Source organism: Carettochelys insculpta, chromosome 32 (genome assembly GCF_033958435.1).
Source record: "Carettochelys insculpta isolate YL-2023 chromosome 32, ASM3395843v1, whole genome shotgun sequence".
NCBI classification, from domain to species: domain Eukaryota; kingdom Metazoa; phylum Chordata; order Testudines; family Carettochelyidae; genus Carettochelys; species Carettochelys insculpta.
In genome coordinates, this window is record NC_134168.1 from 1068553 (window position 1) to 1095061 (window position 26509).

Here is a 26509-nt window from a genome sequence, read left to right on the forward strand (position 1 = left end):
GAGGCTGATTGTGTGCTATGTGAAGAAAAACTTCCTTTGGTTTGTAGTAACAGAGAGATGGCCATGTTCGTCTTTATACTATCAAAACATAAAAGCAGACCAGTAGCACTTTAGGTACTAACAAAATAATTTATTAGATGGTCAGCTTTCATGGGACGGTCCCACTTCTTCAGATCATAGCCATACCAGCACAGACTTAATATTTAAGGCACAGGGAACCAAAAATAGTAATCAAGGTTGACAAATCAGAAAAATATTATCAAGGTGAGCAAATCAGAGAGTAGAGGGGCAGAAGGATGGGGGGAGCCAAGAATTAGATAAAGCCAAGTATGCATAAGAGTACCTATAATTACCTGGAAAACTCTCATCCCGGTTCATATCAGCTGCGTCTACACGTGCACGCTACTTCGAAGTAGCGGCACTAACTTCGAAATAGCGCCCGTCACGTCTACACGCGTCGGGCGCTATTTCGAAGTTGAAATCGATGTTAGGCGGCGAGACGTCGAAGTCGCTAACCCCATGAGGGGATGGGAATAGCGCCCTACTTCGACGTTCAACATCGAAGTAGGGACGTGTAGACGATCCGCGTCCCGCAACATCGAAATAGCGGGGTCCTCCATGGCGGCCATCAGCTGGGGGGTTGAGAGATACTCTCTCTCCAGCCCTTGCGGGGCTCTGTGGTCACCGTGGGCAGCAGCCCTTAGCCCAGGGCTTCTGGCTGCTGCTGCTGCAGCTGGGGGTCCGTGCTGCATATACAGGGTCTGCAACTAGTTGTTGGCTCTGTGTATCTTGCACTGTTTAGTGAAAGTGTGTCTGGGAGGGGCCCTTTAAGGGAGCGACTTGCTGTTGAGTCCGCCCCGTGACCCTGTCTGCAGCTGTGCCTGGCTCCCTTATTTCGATGTGTGCTACTTTGGCGTGTAGACGTTCCCTCGCTGTGCCTATTTCGATGTTGGGCTGAGCAACGTCGAAGTTGAACATCGACGTTGCCAGCCCTGGAGGACGTGTAGACGTTATTCATCGAAATAGCCTATTTCGATGTCGCAACATCGAAATAAGCTATTTCGAAGTTGGGTGCACGTGTAGACGTAGCCATCATGTGTTAATGAATGGAATTTGAATATAATAGAGAGTTCAGCAGCCTCTCTTTCCAAACTGTTGTGGAAATTCCCCTTCAGTAAGATGCAAACTTTCAGGTAATTAACAGAAGGGCCCACTCCATTAAAGTGGTGACTGACAGGTTTGAGAATCAGGGTGTTTTTATGTCTGTTCTGTGCCCATTAATTCTTTGTCTAAGAGAGTTTGAAGTCTGCCCAATATACAAAGCATGTGGGCGTTGTTGGCATATGATGGCACATATGATGTTAGTTGAGGAACATGAGAATGTGCCTGTGATTCTGTGAATAACCTGGTTAGATCCAGTGATGGTATCCCCAGAATAGATACGTGGACAAAGTTGGCAATGGGCCTTGTTGCAAGGAAATGTTCCAGGACTGGTGTTCCTGTGATATAGACTGTGGTTGTTGGTGAGAATCCTCATAAGATTGGGCAGTTGTCTGCAGAAAAGAACAGGTACAGGCACAATCACATTCACTCTGATCCTACTGACAGAGGCCAAAAACTACAGGATGTTTATCAAATATTCATAAACCTGAGTTACCCACCAGGAGAAATAAAAAAACAAATCGATAGGGCCAGGTGAATGCCCAGAGACCAGCTACTGCAAGATAGGTCCAAAAAGCCAAGAACAGAACACCGCTGGTCATTACCTGCAGCCCCAACTCAAACCACCGCAATGAATTATTAAAGACTTACAACCCATCCTTAGTCAGGATGCCACACTCCAGAAGGCCCCAGGTCATTTTTCTGATGTGTCAACCTTGATTACTATTTTTGGTTCCCTGTGCCTTAAATATTGAGTCTGTTCCGGTCTGGCTATGGTCTGAAGAAGTGGGTCTGTCCCATGAAAGCTCATCACCTAATGAATTATTTTGTTAGTCTTTAAAGTTCTACTGGACTGCTTTTTCACTGGTTTGTTTTAGACTGGCTACCTATTAATTAACGTGTGCTAACCAAGTGGAGATCTATCCCCAGACACTTCACTTCAAAGCACTCTGCTTTAGGTTAACTGCATAGAAGTGCATTAACCACAAAAGGCAGGTTTTAAGAGACCACTGAGGTTAGGAAACAGATTGGAGCATACTACCAGCAAATAAACATGAATACAAACCAACCTAAATGTTCTAATTATGTAGATTATGAATGAGCATTTTCTCACCCCGTCTGATGAGACCCGCAGTCTGGTGTATTCTCGAGACAAATGTGGCCTGGGCTTTGCAGATCGGATGTCTTGTGTTCCATAAACAGGCCAGAAATCTGTTTTGCCTAGATCCAGAACTTCCCTCTGCTGTGTCTTTCTTCCTCTGGTCTTTCCAGGAACACACTAGAGTACGAAGTGAAGAATTCATGATATCACATCCTGCTTTATACAGCATCAGCATAGGGTGGAAGGCCTTCTGGTCAAATCTTGGTTCCCCAGCTGGTTGGCGGAAAAACACAAACATCCCAAGAGTTGGGTCACTTGGTAACTTGTCCCCACAGAGTCGCAGCAGATATTTTTTCTGGGTTCTCAGGAGAGTTACCAGGAAGGCTCACCACATGGGAGATAAACTTCTGCTCTGGAATAGCATTACCCATCATTACACCCCAGACACTGCCTCCCAAGCTGTTGTCTAGGCTGAACCGTCTTCCCTAGTGGGCATTACCCTGGTGTAACTACTTTGGAAATACAAATGCATAGTTAATAGTCATCCTTTCAGATAAAAAAAATATATATATTCAGACAAATAGGAGAATCATATTTATGAAATCATAATTTTTTACAATGACCAAAGGAGGTTTCACAATGGTATTGTTATAATTGTATATCCCACACAGTGAACAGGCTAGAATACTCAGTTGAACGTTAAATGTTGTAAGGTGATTTTAGGTGGAGGAACTCTGAAATGCATGCCTCCAGATGTCTGGCCCAAGGGTGTATGTAATACAAAGATACAGTACAACATATTTACAAATGATATAGGAAAAAAGGGATAAACAGAGAAGTGGCAAAATTTGCAGATGACACAAAACTATTCCAAATAGTTAAGTCCCAAGCAGACTGTGAAGAGCTGCAAAAGGATTTTAATAAATTGGGTGATTGGGCAACAAAATGGCAGATGAAATTCAGTGTTGCAAAATGCAAAGTAATGCACTTTGGAAAATATAATCCCAACTATACATATAAGATGATGGGGTCTGACTTAGCAGTTACCACTCAAGACAGAGATCTTGGAGTCATTGCAGATAGTTCTCTGAAGAGATCTACTCAGTCTGCAGTGGCAGCCAAAAAAGCTAACAAAATGTTGGGAATGATTAGGAAAGGAATAGATAAGAAGGCAGAAAATATCACATTACCTTTATATAAATCCATGGTATTCCACATCTGGAACACTGTGTACAGATGTGGTCACCCCAACTCAAAAAAGACATATTGGAGTTGGAAAAGATTCAGAAAAGAGCAACAAAAATGATTAGGGGTCTGGAGCATCTGCCATATGAGGAGAGATTAACAAGACTGGGACGTTTTAGCTTGGACAAAAGACAATTCGGGGGGATATGACAGATGTCTATAAAATCAAGACTGGTGTGGAGAAAATAAATAAGGAATTGTTATTTACTCCTTCTCACAGCACAAGGACTAGGGGTCACCAAATGACCAAATGGCAGCAGGTTTAAAACAAACAATAGGAAATTTTTTTTTCACACTACTCCCAGTTAACTTGTGGAACTCCTTGCCAGAAGATGTTGTGAAGGCCAAGCCCATAGTAAAGTTTAAAAATGAACTAGATAAATATATGGGATATAGGTCCATTGATGGCTATTAGCCAGGATGGGCCTGGACGGTGTCCCTAGCCTCTGTTCGCCAGAGGCTGGAAATGGGCGACAGGGAATTGATCTCTTGATGATTACCTGCTGTGTTCATTCCCTCTGGGGCACCTGCCAATGCCCACTGTCAGAAGACAGGACACTGGGCTTGATGGGCCTATGGTCTGATCCAATATGGCTGTTCTTATGATCTTATAATTTCCCTGACTCCAGTATCTATTACCAGAACCACCTTCAGTGTTTCAGTGACCCACACATAGGCTACGTCTACACTAGGACATGACGTCAAAGTAGCCTATTTCGAAGTAAGACCATCGAAATAGGCTACGTCAACACGTATTGTCCACATATCCTCCGGGACTGGTGCTGTCGATGTTCAGTGTTGAAGTAGCAATGGGGAACGTTGAGAGGAGCCACCCTGGAAGGAAAAGCAGAGCATCCACACACACAAGTGCTCCCCGGCAAAATAAGTAGCCAGGAAAGCCCGCGGACCGGGTCATAGGCTGGACTAGATCTTCCAGGGCAACAGCAAGCTGCTTCTTTAAAGGGCCCCTCCCAGACACACCTCGCCTGCACAGCATGAGGTCTGCAGAGTGCTAACCACACTCTCGAAGACCAACGCACAGTGGCCATGGACCCCCAACAGCAGCAGCAGCAGCAGCAACAGGACCTGGAGGCCCTCCAGGTTGTCACCCAGGGAGCAAGTGCCCTATTAGGTGCTGCATGGAAGGCTTCCCAGCAGCTCCTGGCAGGGGGGCCCTCCCTGGGGGCAGACAGGGATGCCCCTGACCACCAGACTCCCCGTTCCTCCCCCACCGGTTGCTCTGCTGACTCTGGAGCTATCCCGCAAGCTCTGAGTGGTGGGAGCAGCTGGTCATAGGCAAGTGGGAGGACGTATCTGTGGAACTTCTGCATGCACGAGCAGACCTCCCTGGAGCATTGCCAGTGGCTCACCACCGCACTGAGGCACCAGGACACCCGGATGCAGCGCACCCTCCCCATCGAGAAGAGGGTCGTGATGGCCGTCTGGAAGCTGGCCACTCTAGACAGCTACCGTAACGTGGGACACCAGTTTGGAGTAGGAAAGGCCACCGTCGGGGCTGTCATCATGGAGGTAAGGAGGCCTGGGCATGCACCCACTGGGGGGGCAAGGAGGGGGATCTGGGTGTGGGGCAGAGGAGGGATGGGTGCCGGGGAGGGAGGGGGTAGGCAAGGGGGTGCATGGGGAGGTGCCCAGTAAGGGGACCTGGGGGTGAGGGGCCTGGGGTACCCTGAACAGCCTCATGGGCGCTTGTGACCTCTCCCCCCAGGTGGTCCGTGTGCTCAATGCCATGCTGTTCCAGAGGGTCATCCAAGTCAGGGACCCGGATGCAGCCTTCATCATATTTGCTGCCATGGGGTTCCCAAACTGTTTTGGGGCCCTAGATGGGACCCACATCCCCATCCACACCCCAGACCACAGCGGGGGAAGATACATCAACTGCAGGGTCCTGCAGGCCATGGTGGACAGCCAGGGCCACTTCCAGGATGTCTACATGGGCTGGCCTGACTGTACACATGATGCCCGCATCTTCCAGAACTTGGGCCTGTGCTGCCAGCTGGATGCGGGGACCTACATCCCCCAGAGGGAGATCCCTCTTGGAGACACCACCATGTCCCTATGCCTTGTGGCAGACGCGGCCTACATCTTCAGCCCTGGCTCATGTGCCTGTACACCAGCTACCTCACCACCAGCCAGCAGAGCTACAACGCCTGACTGAACCACATCTGCCAGGTGGTGGAGAGGACCTTCGGCTGCCTGAAGGGCCGGTGGTGGTGCCTTCTTGTCCGCCTACACGTCAGCCTCCAGAACATCCCCCGGGTTGTGGGCACATGCTGCATGCTCCACAACATTGCTGAGAGCAAGGGGGAGGCCTTCATCCAGGGTGGGCAGTTGACGCTGGCACGGGCTTCCCTCAGCCCACCGCTGCACCCAGTCGCCAGGCACACTGTGAAGGGGTATGGGTCCGTGAGGCCCTATGGGCCCATGTTGATCAGGGGACACCCTGAGCACCTCCCTGGGCTTCCCCATAGGGCCTCCCGCACACCAACCCCACCACCTGCACACTGTCCCTACCGCCTGCACACCATCCCCCCAACAAGCACGCGTCTCAGGTTCTTTGGCAAATTAAACTGTGAATTATTGAATACTGGTAAACTGTCTTATGTGCACAACCAAAACTAGAACCAATGTACAAAGGGGGACAACAATATACAAGGGGGACAACTATATAGAAATGGGGGACCAGTGGATGGCTCAGCCATTGGCCCATCAATCTGGGGTGGGGGTAGAGGGGCGTGACCCCAGTGGGTACGGGTCATGCCCTCCCCTTGTCCGCGGTCCCCAGCGTGCCTGGCTGGGGGCCGGGAGGACCAGAAGGTACAGCCGGGATGCCTCCACCTGCTGGTCTTTAGCCCCAGGGGGCTCCAGTCCTGGAGGATGGCAGGCGACGCAGCAGGCGGAGCAGGTGGGACAGTGGGAGAGGCAGGTGGGGTGGCAGGGGGTGCATTGGGTGGAGCGGTGGGGAGGGCAGCAGGGGGGCAGTAGGAGGTGGCAGCTGGGTAACAGCCTCCCAGAGCGACCCGGCTATATCCTGGAATACGCCCATGAACTCCTGCCACACTGCCCAGCACCAGGTGGAGTCCTCCTTGTCGAAGCAGAGCTGCTCCTCAGCCAACTCCAAATGCCACTGCAGAGTTCACGGGGGCCATCCGCTGGGTCCGGCACTGGTGTGACCATCCTACTGGCCTTGGTGGTGACCCTGGGTACTGGTGGCGCCTGACCTCCAATGGGCTCTCGGGGGCCACAGAGGGTGCCTGTCTGCCTGGGGACTCGGAAGGTGAAGCTGAAGAGAGGGAGAGAGGGAGGGGAAGGCTGTTAGTACTGTGCCCTCACCCGTGGCCCATGCCCCCCGTCCCCCCTTGGGTGCTGGGTCTCCATCCCCCATTGGTGGGTGTGGTGTCCCTGTTGGGTGGCCCCATTGCATGGTTCCCCCACTCCTGGGGTTAGGGCACAGTGCTGTCCACGGATGTGGGTGCTGACAGGCACTGATGGCTGTGCTGCCATCGTGGGACTGTGCTGTGGCTGGGCAGTTGCAGGTCAGGGTCTGCTGGGGGTGTGTGGGGCCTGTGGTCATGTCTGGTGCCCCCTCCCTGTGGCTCAGGGGTGTGTGCCCTATGGGTTATGTATCTGACCGTCCACTGCCATGGTCGGGGGAACCCCGGTGGGCAGACGCCCGGATAGTGCTCTGGGAAGGGAGGTCTGTGAGAACCCCCCACTCACTGCTGGACCTCTCCTCTACTGTCCCAAGGGGAGGCTCCTCGGGTGGGCCCTGGGGTGTGGGGCTGGCCTCTGGGCTGGACTCCGGCACTGAGGCCTACTGGGACTCCTCGGTTGCGGTGTCCAGTGTGGCCTGGGGTGAGGAGGTTCCCCGGGGGCCCAGAGTGGCCCTGAGCTCCCTGTAATAGGGGCAAGTGGTGGGGGCAGCCCCAGACTGGCCGGCTGAGTACTGGGCCTGGGAGTAACCCTGCCACAACTCCTTCACCTTGCTCTGGACATGATCCGCAATGCAGGCAGGGTGACTCCAGGTGGCCAGGCCCTCGGCCTGTCGAGCGAACGCTGCCGCTTTCTGCCCCTTGCTCCCCATCATGTGGAGCACCTCCTCCTCACCCCAGACCCCAGAAGGTCTCAGAGCTTGGCCTCCAACCAGGAAGGGTCCCGCCACATTTTGGTTCCAAGTTTGGCTACTGGGGCACCCTGGGTCCCCTCTGGGGGGGGGCAACCTTGGGGGCAATCAGGGAGCTGGCTAGATGCCATGATGCTGGGTGGTCAGGGTGGGGTCCGTAGAGGGCGTGCAGGGCTAACACATGCATTTGCTGCTGCCTGCACGCTCTCAGCTTCCTGCCACAGGACATCCAGGTACGTGGTACTATAAGGGCTGCTGCGCACGGTGATCATAGAGCCCTGAAGTGGCTGGACAGCACGTCTCAACCTCTCAGCTGATGGCCACCATGGAGGACCCCACTATTTCAAAGTAGTGGGACACAGATCTATAAACCATGTGTTCTCACTGCATACTCCAAATCTGAAAATCTAAAGAAGTGGGTCTACTAACCAAAGAGCATTAATACATATGTTTGTTAGTCTTTAAGGTATTACAGGTGTACTTGTTTTTGTGTGAAGCTACAGAGAAAAACATGGCTACCCCGCTGAGTCCCACTCGAGAAGTTGCTTTAAATCTTGACAGCTAATTAGAAAGAGCTGATGAAGGATAAGCCTTTAGGGAACATGATGGAACTTAGGAGAATCTTGTCTCCTACGAGCTGAGACTTCCTGAGAGCTCTCCACGGAGCCCATAAATGAGAGTTGCTGTGATTCTACAGGGACAGGTAATGAGGCCGCGTGAGTCTGGGCACCATGTTAGGAATCCCGTGTTTTCCCACACCCAACCAAGGTTGGAAACAAAGTGTCCCTGCCCCGTGCTAAAGATATAAATGGGAGGGACTCAGCGGTTTCATCTTGCTGCCTGTGCAAGAGGACTTACGGAAAGAGCTGAAGAAAACAAGTTTAACGGGGGGGAAAGTAATGGACCCAGGCAAAGGGATTTTACCTTCTCTATGGACACCCGAGAAACCCAAGCTGGAAAGCAACTGCAGCTTGTGCCTTGAGAACCTGTGCGACCAGGGTGGCGCAGCTCAGTTCTGAGGCAGTGCACTGCAGCTGTTCCATTCTTGGTGTATGTCAGCCGTGCTCAGAGAATCTGTGTGTAACTGCAGCTGGGTGAGTCCCTGCCTGAGCCAACCCAGGAGAAAGTGTTTGACCTGGAGCAGGTCTGAAGCTCACCACAGCAGTACAGTGGGAGAGGGAGCCCAGCCTAGTGCATCAGACAGTCAGTGGGAACCCTAGTTCCCGGGAGCACTCCGAGGGGAACCTGGCACAGATATGGAACAGCAAGGAATTGTCCCAGGTATAGAAAGTAAATTTGGCCATATTGGTCTAGACCAAAGGTCCAGGTAGCCCAGTACCCTGTCCTCCAGCAGTGGCCAATGCTATCGTCCATGAATCAATCTAGGTTTTTTTGTTTTTTTTTTTGCTACCTGTGCATGAAGCTTATTTTTCACCACATGGATTATGTTCCTTGTAATTGTTTTTCTTCTCTGGGTGGGTTTGCTTTTTGATTTCTGTTTTTCCATCATATAATTGTCTTGCACTGTCACAATGCCTGTTGCCACTCGTGGTGAAGCTCTAGTTTGGTATGGGTGAGTCATGTCAGTGGATTTAGAGAGCATAACATAAAGACATTTCAAGGAGTGTGCAAGGGGAAAACCAAGGAGGAGATTTCAGACTTATAGGCTCTGATACGTTTGCTTTAATATCACAGATCAGACACTATTTTTAAAACAGATGTCTATTTTGTTGTTCATAGTATTTGTAGCAATAACCGCCTCTCTCTCTTAGTTTCACACGCACACACGCACAGACACACACACACACACACACACACACACACTCACTCTGTGTCTGTATTTAATCTCCTTCCGTCTATTTCTGCCTTCTTGTTTTCTGAAAATTGTTTCGTTTCTTTTCTTTTCCATTTTTTTGCGCTTTCGTTTTTCTCCAGGCACTTTCTCCCCCCTAGATAAATATGATCCTCTGACTTCTCTCTAGTGGAATTTTCATTTTTCCTTTTTTCTTGTATTTCTTAGTGTACGGGTTGGATTCCGATAACAGTTGCACTTGTGTCAATCAAATGAGGCTGATGCAATTTATTATATCATTAACTGACATCAGCAAACACCCCGTGGTCTGTGTTTGAAAGGTTTTTGCTTTTGTTTTTCCCATTGTCTATTTCTCAGCTGCATCTATCACTTATTTGTTATCGTTATTGCTGCATTCTTTTATATTTCTACTAGAAGATTTACCTGGATATTCTCAAGTTCCTACCTTGATATGAAACTCATTTAATAAAGATACTTCAGAATCCCATGCTATTTAAAGCTCAAGAGAATCTGAGGGTAGGTCTACATAGGAAAGTTATTTTGAAATAACAGGCATTATTTTTCAGCAGCTCTCCTAGCATCTCCACAACACATCCGCTGTTTAGAAATAATTTTGAAATAGGGATTGGCTTATTTCCCAATTGATAAACCACATTCTACAAGGAACAGCACTTATTTCAAAGCATCTATTTCAAAATATGTACCATTAATCAGGAACAGACCCTATTCCAAAATAAGCCACAGTAGCCGTGTCTACACGTGCACGCTACTGCAAAGAAGCGGCACTAACTTCGAAATAGCGCCCGTCACGGCTACACGCGTCGGGTGCTATTTCGAAGTTAACTTCGACGTTAGGCAGCGAGACGTCGAAGTCGCTATCCTCATCAGGAGATGGGGATAGCGCCCTACTTAGACGTTCAACGTCAAAGTGGGGACCGTGTAGTCATTGCGCGTCCCACAACTTCGAAATAGTGGGGTCCGCCATGGCGACCATCAGCTGAGGGGTTGAGAGACGCTCTCTCTCCAGCCCCTGTGGGGCTCTATGGTCACCGTGGGCAGCAGCCCTTAGCCCAGGGCTTCTGGCTGCTGCTGCTGCAGCTGGGGATCCATGCTGCAGGCACAGGGTCTGCAACCAGTTCTCAGCTCTGTGCATCTTGTGTTGTTTAGTGCAAGTGTGTCTGGGAGGGGCCCTTTAAGAGAGCGGCTTGCTGTTGAGTCCGCCCTGTGACCCTGTATGCAGCTGTGCCTGGCACCCTTATTTCGATGTGTGCTACTTTGGCGTGTAGATGTTCCCTCGCAGCGCCTATTTCGATGTGGTGCTGTGCAACGTCGATGTTGAACATCGACGTTGCCAGCCCTGGAGGACGTGTAGATGTTATTCATCGAAATAGCCTATTTCGATGATGCTACATCGAAATAAGCTATTTCGATGTAGGCTTCACGTGTAGACGTAGCCAGTGAGTCCAATGACTCTATTTTGAAATAAACCTTATATATGTAGATGCTGTATTTTGAGCTGGCTAAGTGCTTTCTTGAAATTATTTTTGTGTGTTCCTGTGTTATTTCAAAATAAGTTAATTGGGAGTAGCTATCCTGGAGTAGCTTACTTGGGAATAAGGCTGCTGCGTAGGCATACCATAAGACACTTAGATCGGTCATTTTTGTAATTCAGTAAGGATTTGTGCTCTTCCTTCCCCTATATTGGAAGCTCAATCTTTTAATTTTAATTTTTCTCCTTTTATTCACAACTTCTTATTTAAAAAAATAAATAAATAAAAAGTGGAGGGATCTGGTGATATGAAGTCACCTAGATTTTCTTCTTCTAGATGCTGTGGAGAAAATGGAAGGAAGAAATCAAACAATCATCAATGAATTCATCCTGGTAGGCTTCGGGAATGGCCCTGAACTGCAGGCTCTTCTCTTCCTGGTGTTTCTAGTGATCTACATTGCAACCGTGGCTGGGAACATCCTCATCATTGTGCTTGTTGTGACTGAAAAACACCTTCACACCCCCATGTACTATTTACTGGGGAACTTGTCCTGTGTAGAGACCTGCTACATCTCCACCCTCTTGCCCCGGCTGCTGGCCAGTCTCCTGACTGGGGACAGAACTATTTCTGTTAAGAGTTGCATCATGCAGTTATATTTCTTTGGTATCCTCATATCTGCAGAAAATCTGCTGCTCACAGCTATGTCCTATGATCGATATTTAGCAATATGCCACCCACTCCGTTATGCTGCTCTGATGAGTGGCAGGGTTTGCTGCCAGCTAGTATTAGGTTGCTGGACAAGCAGCTTTCTGCTCGGCAGCGTAGTACTTATTTACTTGTTCCAGTTAAAATTCTGTGACACCAAAGAGATTGACCATTTCTTTTGTGATTATTCACCCATGATAAAGCTGTCCTGTGACGACACCCGCACTGTGGAACTGATGTCAGCTGTTAGTGCTGTCATAGGGACACTTGTGTCTTTGCTACTGACTGTGACATCCTACATTTGTATCATCACCGCCATCCTGAGAATCCCGTCCACCACGGGGAGGCAAAAGGCCTTTTCCACCTGCTCTTCTCACCTCATTGTACTGACAGTTTTCTACGTGAGTGTGATCAGTGTCTATGTGGTTCCAACAGCCAACACGCCCAAGGTCCTCCACAAAATTTTCTCTGTCTTCTACACTGTCCTGACTCCCTTCATCAACCCAGTCATCTACTGCCTGAGAAACAAAGAGGTCAAAGAGTCTCTAAGAAAAACTCTCCTGATCCTGGTTTCTTTAGGAGACAATAATCAGAGAAGTCATAGAAGCCTGACGGACAAATTCTAGCATGTGGTGAAATAGAGATAAACTGACCTATTTTTTTCAACATGGCCTATTTGAGTGCCTGATAATGTTACTTCTTGTGGATTCTTTCTTTCTTTCTTTCTTCATGAAAAGAAAAATTGATACTATACAAGACATTCTTTATGAAAGTGCACTTTTTTTTTCCCCGGAAGTAACCCACGCACCTAGGCGTGCTGTACTATCGAGTGGCAATTTGACCACTTACAGGGACAAAGCTGAGTCTTCTCTATGGCTGACAACTATCTGGCTTTTTAGCTCAAACTGTAGCAGCTCCAACCTTTAAGCTCCAAAGGTTCCAGGTTCCTGTGGGAGGTCACCCTGCTTCATTCATCTGTAAGGAATGTTAGTGGCTAAAGTCTACAAGGAGCTCATCAGTTTGGGTGAGTTTTTGAGGGCGCCATTTTGGTCTGCTGGGGAGGCAGCAGCTGTGCCTACCAAGAAGATGCTTCCACTTCTTCCCATTCTCCAGAATATTGGGACACGTGGAGAAAATGTGAATGATTTCTCTGCCCCCTCCACTCATGGGCCAGGAGTCGGGGCATATGCACTAGCCGCGTCCTTTCCCCTCAGTCCCTGACTCTTAGGGGAACAGGAAGAAGTTCAAGCAGCATCCTGGCTCACATGCCCACTGCACCCCCGCCACCTTTCCAAACTGGTGCCCTTGGGTTTCTGTGCCTCTTCCAACCCCACTGAAGTTATTGTCATTTAGTGTCCACTGCTTAGGAACTGCTGTTGTCTAGTCTACTTCCAAAATTGTGAGAAATTTGGAGATTTGTGGCGGGTTACACAAATAAGGAAAGTCTGTGGAGATTTGGTGTCTTGGTGTCCTGCCACTTGCAGGTTTTTGCCTGTAACAAAGCGGGTGTGAGAGTTTTATTCCTCTGGTTAGGTTGGGTTTCTCTAAGATTTCCTGGGCCCAGCCCCCGTGCATAGTGGTAGTGGGATACTTCGGGGTTATGATGTCACACACGTAGGCCACGGAAGTTCCTGATCTTTACTATCATGTGACAACTTTTTCTCCCAGGAAACAAGACAAAGGAGGGAGGAGTGGCCTGGCTGGTTTGAATTCGAACTGGGTTGTTGGGAGGCAGTCTGTTGTTTCTGGCTCAAGAAAGCCAAAGGAGGCCGGGGTCCCATTTTGGGGGCTCTCCTTCTGGACCCTCTCAATCCCAGAATGGATTGTACTGACGGCTTCTGGTTTCGGTGCTGAAGGGACTGGTCTATGCCATCTCCCTGTACACTAATAAACCTTCTGCTGTCCCTGCTGAAAGAGAGTCACGTCTGTCTGTGGATTGGTTGCAGGGCCTGGTGACCCCACGCACCATGACATGACCTATTCATACATCTTTGCCTGGTCAAGGCCACTGACGTTAACTCTGACAGAGATACCTACATATAAAATGAAAACATAGAATGTATGGCCAAAATTTTCAAAGTTCGTAAGACCTGATTCACCTGCCAAATAGAAAATTAAATGAGGGAATAAAAATGCAGAAGAAATGATCACCCAAAATCACAGGCAATACCTTCTATGCATAAAATTATAGACAATGCAAGTTCCACCAAAAATGAATTATAGAAAAAAATCGCGGTGTGGTTATGGTTACGCGAGCAAGTTTTGCCAACAAAAGCCCGGCACTGTGAACAAAACTGGTGGAACGTCCACGCACAAAATGCATTTTGTCGAGACTTTGTTGACCAGTCTCAGAACTTGTGCTAGCAGCGTTCTGCCTCTTGGCCATGACACGTAATGATGCTGCTGACAGATTCTGTCAATGACAAAGTGGTGTGGCCTCTCTGGGGGCCTTCTCTCAACACGCAGGATGCCAAGAACAATGGGCAGCCCTGTCTGTTGTGCCACTGGGCACCTGTTTTGTTGGAGAGAGCAGCCAGGCAATCCAGCTGCTCTGTTGACAGAGCGGAGTGTGTGGGGCTACACTGTGATGTCAGAAGTTTTGTCATTCATGACGAGGTGTAGCCAATGGACTGGAAGAAGCAAGTAAGAATCAATTCTTAATCTGACAGAAAGGCTTGTAGAGTCCAGAACTGCTGACGAAATGAAAAATCAGCGCATAGGTGCTCTACCAAGGGTTGTGTATCTTGTGGTTACAACACAGGTGTGAAAATCACGAATCTTTTTCTGTATCAATCACTTTATCCCGGTAGGGCAATAACTTTGTCAGAAATGATTTCTTTTTAGCCATGTTGAAAGATACGTCGAAACAACATTCTGTAGCTTTGTTTGTTTGTTTTTTCTGGTCTAGTGAGCAGATTGTGCGCTCTGTAATGAACCATTGTTCTAATTGTTGCAAGTCATTTTTATAGCCAACCAGTGTGGAGATATGCCTGTGTCTTAGAAAGAAGGTGCTCTGTTTCTTGGATTGCATTTTCTTGCACGCTTATGGATCTGAATTCTCATAAATAAATAACATTATGTTGCCATGCACCCTCCAGGCAAGAATGTTTTACGGTTTTCTCTGACTGGACTAAACATGGAGATGGTTGGAAGAAGAGCCAGGGAAACGGGATTAATTTCTCTTTTAGGCTGGGGTTGCTTGTATTTTTTAAAATTATTTTAATTTTTTTCCAACTATGTCCTGTTTGCAGACACTGGAGCAGGAGTTTGCGGAGGCAAAGATAGATCCTGGGCATCAGGATATCCTATGGCAAATGAGTGCCTCAGCAAACGGAAAATATGCCCCGTCAGATGGTGGAATTTGTCCATGGTCACCCAGAAGACCAGTGACAGCAATGGGTATAGAACCTTCAGCTCTAGCCACTTTGTTTAATGACATAAACACTAATTTATCAATGGGAGCGAGAGAGAGGCCTAGTTTAGTAAAGGGGTTTATGTGAATCACTGATGTAACCCCAGAGGCAATGAGACCATGTGTGAGGGAGAGTGAAGGTTGTACTCTACGGCCTTGCTGAAATCCATCTGGTCTTTATTTTGTGTGGTAGACCCCAGGGCTTTAGACCCTATGGTCACTGGTTTGGTCCCATCCACTGACAACTTAGGTCTGTTGGTGTTGCTCTGGAAATTGCAGACAGCCATATCTCTGAGTCCTTTCTGTTCCTCTGAAGCTTACAGCAGGATCTGTGAGAGCAATTTTCAAAGGCAACAGAGGTCCAGTGTCAGATGAGTGAACAAAAATACCCTCATGGTGCTAAGTGTGAAATATCAAATGATGGTTGAGAGCTCAGCTAAAGAACTACCTCATGATCATAAATTTCAGGGGATAAAAAGAGTATTTTGCACCTTTCAAGAGAGTGATGAGAATTAAAGCCTCCATCTGCAAAACAATTTAAAAGCCCCACCTTAGATACTTCACCAATAGTGGCACGTATCAGAGAGGTATAGGAGTTAGTTTGTATTTTCAAAACCAAGAAGTCCTGTGGAACCTTACAGACGAACACATATTTTGGAGCCTGTGCTTTCGTGGGCAAAGACCCACTTCATCAGATGCATGAGTCAGGGGGTTGAGGAGGAGGGTTTGAAGAGAGAGTGTCAGTCAAGGTGACGGACAGAGTTGACAAGGTCTATTCAGTCATGGAGGATGTGGCCCATTATCATCAATTAATGTGGAGCTGTGAACATTGAGAGAGGAGAAATGAGGTCAGTTCAGGCACTGAGGATGTGGCCCATTACCAGTAGCTAATGTGGAGGTGTGAAGATCAAGGGCTAATGAGCTGATAAGGGGCCACATCCTCCATGACTGAACAGACCTTTTAAAATAAAAGTAAAAAAACCAGGTAGCTCGGGAAATTACATTTAGTATTCAAAATGTTCGCCGAGATTCACAATTTTTAATTACAAATGTTATGTTACTAAACAAAATAACATCATCAGTGCTTAGTGAGAGATCCTCTAAAACCAGTCTTCATATAGCTCTTTTACATAGTCCTAATCAATGATTAGTTCTTGATTGGCTACTTGTGCCTTCTAATTTGAACCGATTGTCAATGACCACATTCTCCTTAGTTGAATAGTAATAGAGAGGGAGCCATGCTAGTCTATACACTATCAAAACAAAAAAGGAGTCAAGTAGCACTTTAAAGACTAACAAAATAATTTATTAGGTGAGCTTTCATGGGACAGACCCACCTGTTCAGCCCATAGCCAGACCAGACTCAATATTTAAGGCACAGAGAACCAAAAACAGTAATCAAGGAGGACAAATCAGAAAAAAATGATCAAGCTGAGCAAATCAGAGAGTAGGGGGTAGAAGAGGGGGAAGGTGAAGAATTAGATTAAGCCAAGTATGTAAAGGAGCCCCTGTAGTGACTCAGAAAATTCCCATCCCGGTTCAAACCATGTGTTAATGCGCCGAATTTGAATATAAAAGACAGCTCAGCTGTCTCCCTTTGAAGAGTACTGCAAATATATTTCTTCAGTAACACGCAAACTCTTAAGTCATTAACAGAATGCCCCACTCCATTAAAATGTTGACTAACTGGTTTGTGGATCTGGAGTGTTTTGATGTCTTTTTTGTGCCCATCGACCCTTTGTCTAAGGGAGTTAGACGTCTGTCCAATATACAAAGCATCTGGGCATTGTTGGCACATGACGGCATATATGATGTTAGTAGAGGAGCATGAGAAAGTGCCCGTGATTCTGTGAGTAACCTGGTTAGGTCCAGTGATGGTATTTCCAGAGAAGATACGTGGACAAAGCTGGCAGTGAGCTTTGTTGCAACGAAAGGTTCCAGGACTGGTATTCCTGGGGTATAGACTGTGGCTGTTGATGAGGATCCTCATAAGGTTGGGAGGTTGTCTGAAGGAGAGAACAGGCCTGTCACCACCACTGTTTTGATTCTCATTAGCTGTTCTTCTATTATCTCAATCTCATAGGATCCAACACTGGGTCCGTGTAAATTTGCCGGTTAATTGCATCGTTTCCAGAGAACCACGCGTCCAAAAATTCTCTTCCCTGCCTAGACAATTTGAGCATTGGAGCTATTAAATCACATGATTTTTACAAGTATGTTCAACCGAGTCTTTTGGTTTAGAGAAGATGTTCCTCGTCGTATTTGTCGGTCTGTGCGCAACTTTAACCCCAAATGGCTCTAAGAACCTTGATGTCCTCTCAGAAACATTTCTAAGGTATTGTAAACCTATTCTTTTGACTGGAGATTCCATGGTTATAGGTTTTTGATTTTTATATAAACACCTGCTAATAAAACAAAAAGCAGCCAAGTAGCACTTTAAAGACTAGCAAAATAGTTTATGAGGTGAGGAGGTTTCGCGGGACAGACCCACTTCTTCAGACCAGAGCCAGACCAGAACAGACTCAATATTTAAGGCACAGAGAACCAAAAACAGTAAGCAAGGAGGACAAATCAGAAAAAGATAATCAAGGTGAGCAAATCAGAGAGTGGAGGGGTGGGCAAATCATACTTGGCTCAATCTAATTCTTGACCTACCCCCCCACCCCTCCACTCTCTGATTTGCTCACCTTGATTATCTTTTTCTGATTTGTCCTCCTTGCTTACTGTTTTTGGTTCTCTGTGCCTTAAATATTGAGTCTGTTCTGGTCTGGCTCTGGTCTGAAGAAGTGGGTCTGTCCCACGAAAGCTCACCTAATAAACCATTTTGCTCGTCTTTAAAGTGTTACTTGACTGCTTTTTGTTTTGATAGTGTAGAGACTAGCACGGCTTACTCTCTGTTACCTTCTAATAAAATTCATTGGATAACCATTCAACTTATATACATACTTAAGGTGCTTCTCTTCCGCTTCACAAAGCAAATTCGTATTACAATGTGTATTAATTCTACCAAAGTGGGGTCTTACACAGCTTATTTTATGGCTAACAGGATGATTACTGAAAAAAGTTAAAGGTGTATAACTCAGTGGTTATATTTCTTTGATAACTAACTCTGAGTATGGGCCTATAACATATAATCACAAAAAATTTAAAATTTATGGCCGGGGGAGGTTTGATATTTGGAAAAAACTATTTCACCAGGGGAGTGGAGAAGAACTGGAATGCATTTCTTAGACAGATGGTGAAATCTCCATCCCTGGAGGTTTTTAAGTCCAAGCTTGACAAGGTCCTGCCTGGGATGACTTAGTTGGGGTTGATCCTGCTTTAGGTGGGAAGCTGAACTCGACGATCTTCCAAGGTCCCTTCCAGCCCTAGGATTATATGATTTTATGGTGTATCTTTTGTCATCAGTAAACTTGCTGAACTCTTTAACTGCAGCAGTGGGTTTACCCAAAGTTTTTGGTGAATTTGCGCAGTGGGTTTACAAAAGTTGATGTATTTCCGTTTTTCAAGGATGGGGTGGAGAATGAATTTTCAAATACCAACTGCTCAGCTCTGCACTGAGCACGACAGTAGGGGTCGGTGAGAGTTGGGGTTGCAGCTGGTGCCTTAATCTAAGAGATACATGAGTGGCTCTAGAGGAATTTGTGCAACTTAGCAGTTGAGGGGAGCGGGGCTCCCTATGGTGTTGTGCTGAGTGATACAAGCTCATGGAGTGCTTTGTTTCTTCCCAGTAGCAAAAGATAGTGAGAGACAGCGAAGGCGGAGGACAGACAGAGGCACAGTTGTTCCATACTACCAGGCTGCACATCGGGAATCCCATCACATCTATCGTTTTCCAACCCTTTAATAGGTATCAATGCACCATTCTCTGTTTGCAGTTCCAGCCTCACTGCAATGTTCAGTGTTCTCATTTTCACTCCATGAAATGAAGATAAGCCTGAGGTCATGAGGAACTATATCAGCGAACTAAGCACCATGAACTGAAGGCTCGTCAAGAGCTTTATTTCAGAAGAAAATAACCCGGAGATAAAATAAAAAAGCAGTCCAGTCGCACTTTAAAGATGAACAAAATAATTTATTCGCTAAAGATCTGAAGAAGTGGGTCTGTCCCACAAAAGCTCATCACCCAATAAATTGTTTTTTCAGTTTTTAAAGTGCTACTTGACTCCCGTTTTTGTTTTGATAGAATACAGACTAACATGGCTCCCTCTCTGTCACGATGGAGATAAAATGATCATTTGAAATAGACTTACAATGCAATAGTCAGATCCTCGATGTATGTAAACAAGCATTTCTCCACTGACTGATTGGCTCCATCTGGGAAGCTGGCCATTCACTTCTATAAATTATCCTGTGTTTCCATGACTGGGGTTCTCTTCTATTGATACCAATGGTGTTTTACCAGCTGGTGATCTGGACCCAGCATTATTTTTTGCCTTTCCATATGATATCTGTGATCTATGATCTCTCTTTTCACATGATATGATGCCTGGGTTGCACTGGGAGCTGGCCGCTCCTAAACCCTGCCCTTCCTACTGACCCCCTCTACACTGCCCATGGCCAGACAAAGGCTGCTGCCAGCCCTAACCCCTTTCAAACTCACATTTTAACTGCTGCGATATCTCTCGTGAGCTTTCAGCAATGTCAGCATCTAAACAGTGCTGCAAGGTGTTACATCTGGTAGATACATAAATTGCTTGTCTGCTTTGTGTCTGCCTCTGAAATATCTGGCATTAGCCTTAGCCAGAAGAGGACATTGGTACTGACAGACACATGTCTAATGTGCTGTGGCAATGTTCCACCTCACTTATGGTCTTACACCAGCTATCATGTGACTTGTCTTGTAGAACAGCCATACCAAGGCTCCATTACTCAGCTATGGTATTGGCTTATTGATAACTCCACAGGTCATCTCTGCAAGAGGTAACAGATAAAAAAAAAGATGGCGGTTCCAGCTGGTTGAACTCTTTACAGCGAAGAGTTTATTTTGCAATCAAGCTAAGATTTTCAAAGGTACCTACAAAAGTAAATTGCCTCAAGGCCATTGAAAGCAAACATAACAAGAAGTCCTGTGGCACCTTATAAACTAAGAGATGTTTTGGAACATAAGCGTTCATGAGCAAAGACCCACTTCATCAGAAAGAAAGAAAGAAAGGTATTATCAAGGACTCAAATTATACATATCTAAGAACATATATCAGTTTATCTCGATTTTACGATATATGAGAATGAGTCCCTGAAGTTTGCATGTTGTTGTCAAGGTTGATCCCCGTTTTGACACTTCAAGTGTAGATGGTGGGGACCTGCAAGTGTCCTTAAAAATACCTTGCTTCTATAGGCTTCTGTTTGTAAGTTTCCCAAGGTCACAGATTCCTTGACCCTGAGAGGTAGCTGCCATTATTCAAGTGACAGAACACATTTTTTTTAAATCTCAGGAAGACACACCAAGTTCCCAAAGGTCCCTTTAGAGAGAGCTTGAAAAGAAAGAGGAAGAAATTCAGCTGCAAACTGTTAGTTGAACTTCCACCCATAACCATACATCTGAACAGATCCTTCTCTCAGACACAGGAATCAAATCATTGCCTTAAAAACTGATGTATTAACAAAACAAAAGATAAAGCATACAAATAATGTCACAGAGTATACTTAGTTGTTAGGTGATAGAGAACAACTTAAAACATGGGTAGATAAAAGCACAGAAAATCACTTCCTTGGAAATGAGTTTAAAAGTGAGAGTATATGTGGGGGGAGGGAGTACACCAGCAAGCCTGAGAAGTCCTGCATTTACATTCACTCATGACAGTGGGTTTCTGAAAGCAAGCAGTCTACGAATCCCTTTTCGCAGGGCCTCCTGGACCTCCTTGTTCCTGAGGCAGTAGATGACAGGGTTGACCAAAGGAGTCAGGACTACGTAGAAGACAGAGAACGTCTTGCGTAGGGCCTTGGGCGTGTCGGCTGTTGGAACCATGTAGATACTGATCACGCACACATAGAAAACAGTCAGCACAATGAGGTGGGAGGAGCAGGTGGAAAAGGCCTTTTGCTTCCCAGTGGTGGACGGGATTCTCAGAATTGTAGTGATGATACAAATGTAGAACATCAGGATGAGGAGCAAGGGTGCAAATGTTCCAATGGCGGCAAGAACAGATATCAGCAGTTCCACTGTGCGGGTGTCCTCACAGGCCAGCTTTATTACGGATGTATAATCACAAAAGAAATGGTCAATTTCTTTGGAACCACAGAACGCTAATTGCCCCAAGAAACTATTTGCTACTGTGGGGCCCACAAAGCAGCTGATCCAGCACCCTGCCACTAGCTGGCCACACACCCGGCCATTCATCAAAGCAGAGTAACGGAGGGGATGGCATATCGCTAAATACCGATCGTAAGACATGACCACCAGTACTACAGGTTCTGTAGTGGACAAGACACCAAAGATGAACAATTGCACAATACAAGCCTTAGCAGGAAAGGGTGTGTCCCTAGTCAGGAGACTGGCCAGCAGGCTGGGCAGGAAGGTGGAGGTGTAACAGATCTCCAGGAAGGACAAGTTCCCCAGTAAGTAGTACATGGGCGTGTGAAGGTGCTGATCAGTCACAACTAGCACAATGATGAGGCTGTTCCCAGCCACAGTTGCAATGTAGATGACAAGAAACAGCAGGAAGAGAAAGGGCTGCAGTTCAGGGTCATTCCCAAAGCCTAAGAGGAGGAATTCCGTGATGACTGTTTGATTTCTTCCTTCTGCTTTCTCCATAGTGTGTATCTAGAAAAAGAAAACCAGAAGAAGAAAAGTACACAAAACTCCCTCAACATCACCTGGACTTGAAATACACTGGCGAGACCGGGATTTGGTCATATCTTTATCATATTTGTGCCACAGCAAGAATTGTAGAATACATAATCCAAAAACCATTTGATTGGTAATGAGAGATTTTCAGAGTTCAAACATGGGTACGCTAGGAAGGAACTTAAAAAAGCTTTATCATATTACTGTTGCTTCTCCAGATCTAGAGGACATGAGAAAAATCAATCATTGAGCAATGAAAGCTATTTTGAGTTTAACGCTAGCCCTGCCGCTTGCAGCTGAATTTCCAAGCTTGTGAAGACGTACATGCATGGGCTCTGATTGAGCTAGGAATAAGAAAATTAACGGTGCAAAAACAGCAGCACAAGCACCAGTGTGGGACAGAAATCTCTGTACATATCTAGGATCTCGCATAGAACTGAGCTGGGGAACACTGTCTGATATTTGTAGCCGAAGCACTCAGTCTGTGTTTGGGTTGACTGGCACAGGGAATTTCACCGCTCAGATGAAGATGACCAAAGCCATAATCCAGCAAGAATTTATTTAGCCAGACGACCACTTATCATGCTTGTGGCCAGGTCTCCCATGGTCCCATTGAAATAGAGTTCAGGGGTCCCCCAGCTCTGCACCCCATCCGCAGGCAGGAGTGACTCTCACTCAGCAGGAGAACAGCGGGTTTATTGGCTGACAGGACACAGCGTCGTACAGAGGAGTAAGTACAGCAGGCAGAGACAGCCAGTCCCATCCACGTTGGGGAAAGGAGGCCATGAGGTGCCCCCAGAGCTGGGGCCTGGCCCCCTCCTTTGTCTCTCTCTCTCCCAGCCCAGACTCTCTGCTTCCAAATCCCAGTTCCAAATGAAAACCCCTCAGGCTCCACCTCCCCCTTTGTCTGCAGTACAAAGGTGTCACCTGGTCACCTAGTTTACCTTCACCAGGAGCCTCACACCCTCTGCGAGCCACACATGTATCCCCCACTCCATCACACCCATAAACAAAGCCTCCTGCCAGCTTTGTCCACATATCTATTCTGGAGGTACCATCACTGGACCTAACCAGGTTAGTCACAGAATCACCGGCACATTCTCATCTTCCTCAGCTAACATCATATGTGCCATCTTATGCCAACAATGCCCAGATGCTTTGTATGTCAGACTGACTTCAAACTCTCTCAGACAAAGAGTTAATGGGCACAAAACAGACATCAAAACATTCCTGATCCACAAACCAGTTAGTCTACATTTTAATGGAGTGGGCCATTCTGTTCATGACTTAAGAGTTTGCGTCTTATTGAAGAAGAGTTTTCAGTCTGCTGTGAAAAGAAAAACTGCTGAACTCTCTTTCATATTCAAATTTGACACATTAACACGTGGTTTCAACCAGGATGCAAATTTTCTGGGACACTCTCGGGGTTCTTTTGCATACTTGGCTTCATCTAGCTCTTGACACCCCGCCCCCTTTCTGCTCTCTGATTTGCTCACCTTGATAATTTTTTTTCTGATTTGTCAACCGTGATTACTGTTTTTGGTTCTCTCTGCCTTAAATATTGAGTCCGTTCTGGTCTGGCTCTGGTCTGAAGAAGTGGGTCTATCCCACGAAAGCTTATCACCTAAGAAATTATTTTGTAAGTCTTTAAAATGCTACTTTACTGCTTTTTTGTTTTCACACCCATAAAAGTTTGTTTATTCCCGGTTCTCAATGTTCTGTGCTGTTACTTAGCTATAATTTAATGGTACAGTGTTATAAGAGCCCTGTAAGCAGAGGAAGCGCAGGTAAAGTGCTAGACAATATTGGTCTCCCCTGGTCTGGCCAGTTCTCTCATTTGGCGCTCAACAGTTCCTGAGGGTCCCAAACAAGAGAGGTTCAACCCGTATAGACATCCACCAAACAACCTACACCGAAAGACTCATGACTTTGTGGCTTGTATAAAAGTCGAGCCAGATGTGCTCTGACAGGTACTGTATATTTGAGACATTTTTGTCTCTTTTTGATCTCAGTTACAGCATGATAAATTGCATCGGACTTCTCTAATTTACACCAGCACCACTGATACCAGAAACCAAGAGCATATTCAGAAATAGAAGCAAACTAAAAATATGTAGTCCTCAAAAGAGAAATAAGAGGGTCATATTTAACCGAAAGGGAGAAAATGCCTTGAGAATAACTGTAAAAAAGAAAAAAAAATCCTAGAGAAAACAAGAAGAGAGAAATAGTAAGACAGAAATAAAATACAGAGACAGAGAATGAAAGTATGTGTCTATGATAGAGAGATTTTCTCCCAGTACCATGAACAACAAAATAGAAATCTGTTTAAAGAGAAGTGTCCAGTCTATCATATTAAAACAAAGTTATCAGAGCCAGTAAGTCTGAAATGTTCTCCTTGAATACACACTGGCTCAGCTTAAACTACGCACACATTTGTTACCTGCAGATTTTCAGGGATAGGAATCAGATGGAAGCAGGATAACTGGTAAATCTACAAAAAGACTCACTGAGCATAACACTCTGGTTAGGTGGATTATGAATTAACAGGGTCTCACCAAGACTGGTGATACCAGGAAACTGTCAGAATCACAAGGCACAAGCTGCAGTTGCTTTGCCGCTTGGGTTTCTCAGGTTTCCATAGACAGGCTAAAAACCCTTTAGCCGGGTCCAGCACATACCCTAGTTAAGCCTTTATGCCTCAGGTTTGCCACCAGTCCTCTTGTGTGGGCAGTGATGTGGAACTGAGGAGCTGAGTCCCTCCCTTTTATAGCTTCAGCTCAGGGCAAGGACGCTTTGTTTCCAACCTTGAGTCTCAGACGAGTGTGTAGAAAAACACTGATTTCCTAACACAGTGCCAAGAGTGCTGGGATCTCCTCACCTGCCCTTGTGGACTCACAGCAACTGTTACTTACAGGATTTACAGGCTCCATGAGGAGTTCTCGGGAAGGCTTCCCCAGGGAGATAGAAGTTTCTCCGAAGTCCAATCATGTTCCCGAAAGGTTTATGATGCTGAAGAGACCCTGCCTAACAAGCTATCATGACAGAAAGAAGCTTCCCTTGTGGCTCTAAGCAAAGTAGCTGTGTTAGTCTGTAGCATCGCAAAGAACAGGCTGTCTCGTAGACTTTAAAAGACTAGTCATTTTTTGTAGCAGATAGTCATCCTTTGTGGGCAAGACGCACTTCTTCACATTTTCAGCCAAGAAGAATTCAGGGTCAGTGGCGCGAGGAGAGAGGGGAAAGGAGGATTTGTGGGAAGAGCTGAGGAGGTGAGAAGAGAGGGGCCCTTCTCATTAATAGGACCCGTGGCAGAAGTAAATGAAGAGGAAGGGGTACCATTCGTGCGACTATCGAAGGTGGGGATCCTGCCTTCGTAATGGAAAAATTCACTGGCTACACTTACACTCTGTGTCCAAATCTCTTTTTCAAAATGGAGCATCCGAAACTGTGGAATGCTAACTTGCATTTTAAGTTGCCGGGCAGCTGTTCAGGCAAGGCATCAAGAGAGCTTCCCATGGCTGCTGCTTGAGGTCTCCGAGGCTTCTGTTTAAACGGACCGCCTGGACAGACGGTTCTCAGTTTCCCTGCTTACTTTCCCACCACTCTGTGGCACATAAAAACGTTGTCAGTGAATGTTCGGGTTGTCTTGGGCCAAGACACCACTGCACACCCTTCCACGGAGCCGGAGCCAGAGCCAGTTCCAACCTCCTGCGGCTCCTGCACCTGCTTTGGCCAAGTCCTACATCCTGCAGAAAACCCACCCCATGCCCATGTGGCAGACCCTACTGGGCAGCTGCAGAAACGGATAGGAGGCTGCCTGCCAGCGATCGGTCCTTGTGTCCCGGCGTCTGGGCGCCAGTGTGGACTGGTGGGACCACGTCATGCTGGCTTGCTTGGGAGATCAGCAGTGGTTCCAGAACTTCCTGATGAAGAAGGTCACCTTCTTGGAGGTTTACGAATGGCTCATCTGTGCCCCACAGCAATGGGACACATACCTGAGGCTAGGCATCTCCCTCCAGATGTGGGTCACCGTTGCCCTCTGGAAGCTCACCACCCAGGACAGCTCCTAATTCATTCAGCATGGGGAATTTGACCGTCAGGGTCCTGCTCATGTAGGTAGGGGACTTCTCGGCTACTAGCCTGTAAGTGGGGAGGATGGATAGGCTTCCAAAGACAACAGGGAGGTGGTACAAGGCCCTGACCATCAGAATTTCTTCTATCCCATCCCACCCTCGCAAAGCCAAACCAGAGGTGGGTGTGGGGGTTGCTTCGAGTGAAGGGGGAATGGGTGATTGGGAGGAAGTGGGAGGTGCCCTGGCACCCCAGTGAGACCCAGCTGGTCCCATTCCCAGGTAGTCAGGGCCATCAACAGAATCCTGCTGTGCAGACTCATCTGCCTGGCAGAGGTGAACATCATCATCAAGGGACTTACTGCCACGGTCTTCCTCAACTGCTGGCACATAATCAATGGCTCATGCATCCCCCAGAACATTGGGCATACAGCTACATCAAATGCACAGGGTACTTTTGTTGGCTGTACAGGCAGTGACTGACCACTGGGGTCAGTTCACATTCATAAATGTTGGGTTGTTGGGGGAGGTCCTGAAAACGGTGGTTGCTTTTTGCTGAAAATAGCCAATAATTTGAGTTAAATTC

General features: G+C 46.8%; 1 protein-coding gene across 1 annotated transcript; it reads left to right on the top strand.

Annotated features, from left to right (window-relative positions):
- Positions 1 to 4555: 4555 nt before the first annotated feature.
- LOC142004491 (olfactory receptor 6B1-like) lies at positions 4556 to 12334 on the top strand. Its single transcript, XM_074982135.1, has 4 exons — positions 4556 to 4628; positions 6312 to 6431; positions 6660 to 6803; positions 11289 to 12334. Exons 1-4 carry the CDS (start codon positions 4556 to 4558, stop codon positions 12281 to 12283), a joined length of 1332 nt encoding a protein of 443 aa, XP_074838236.1. The 3' UTR covers positions 12284 to 12334.
- The last annotated feature ends 14175 nt before the right edge of the window (positions 12335 to 26509 follow it).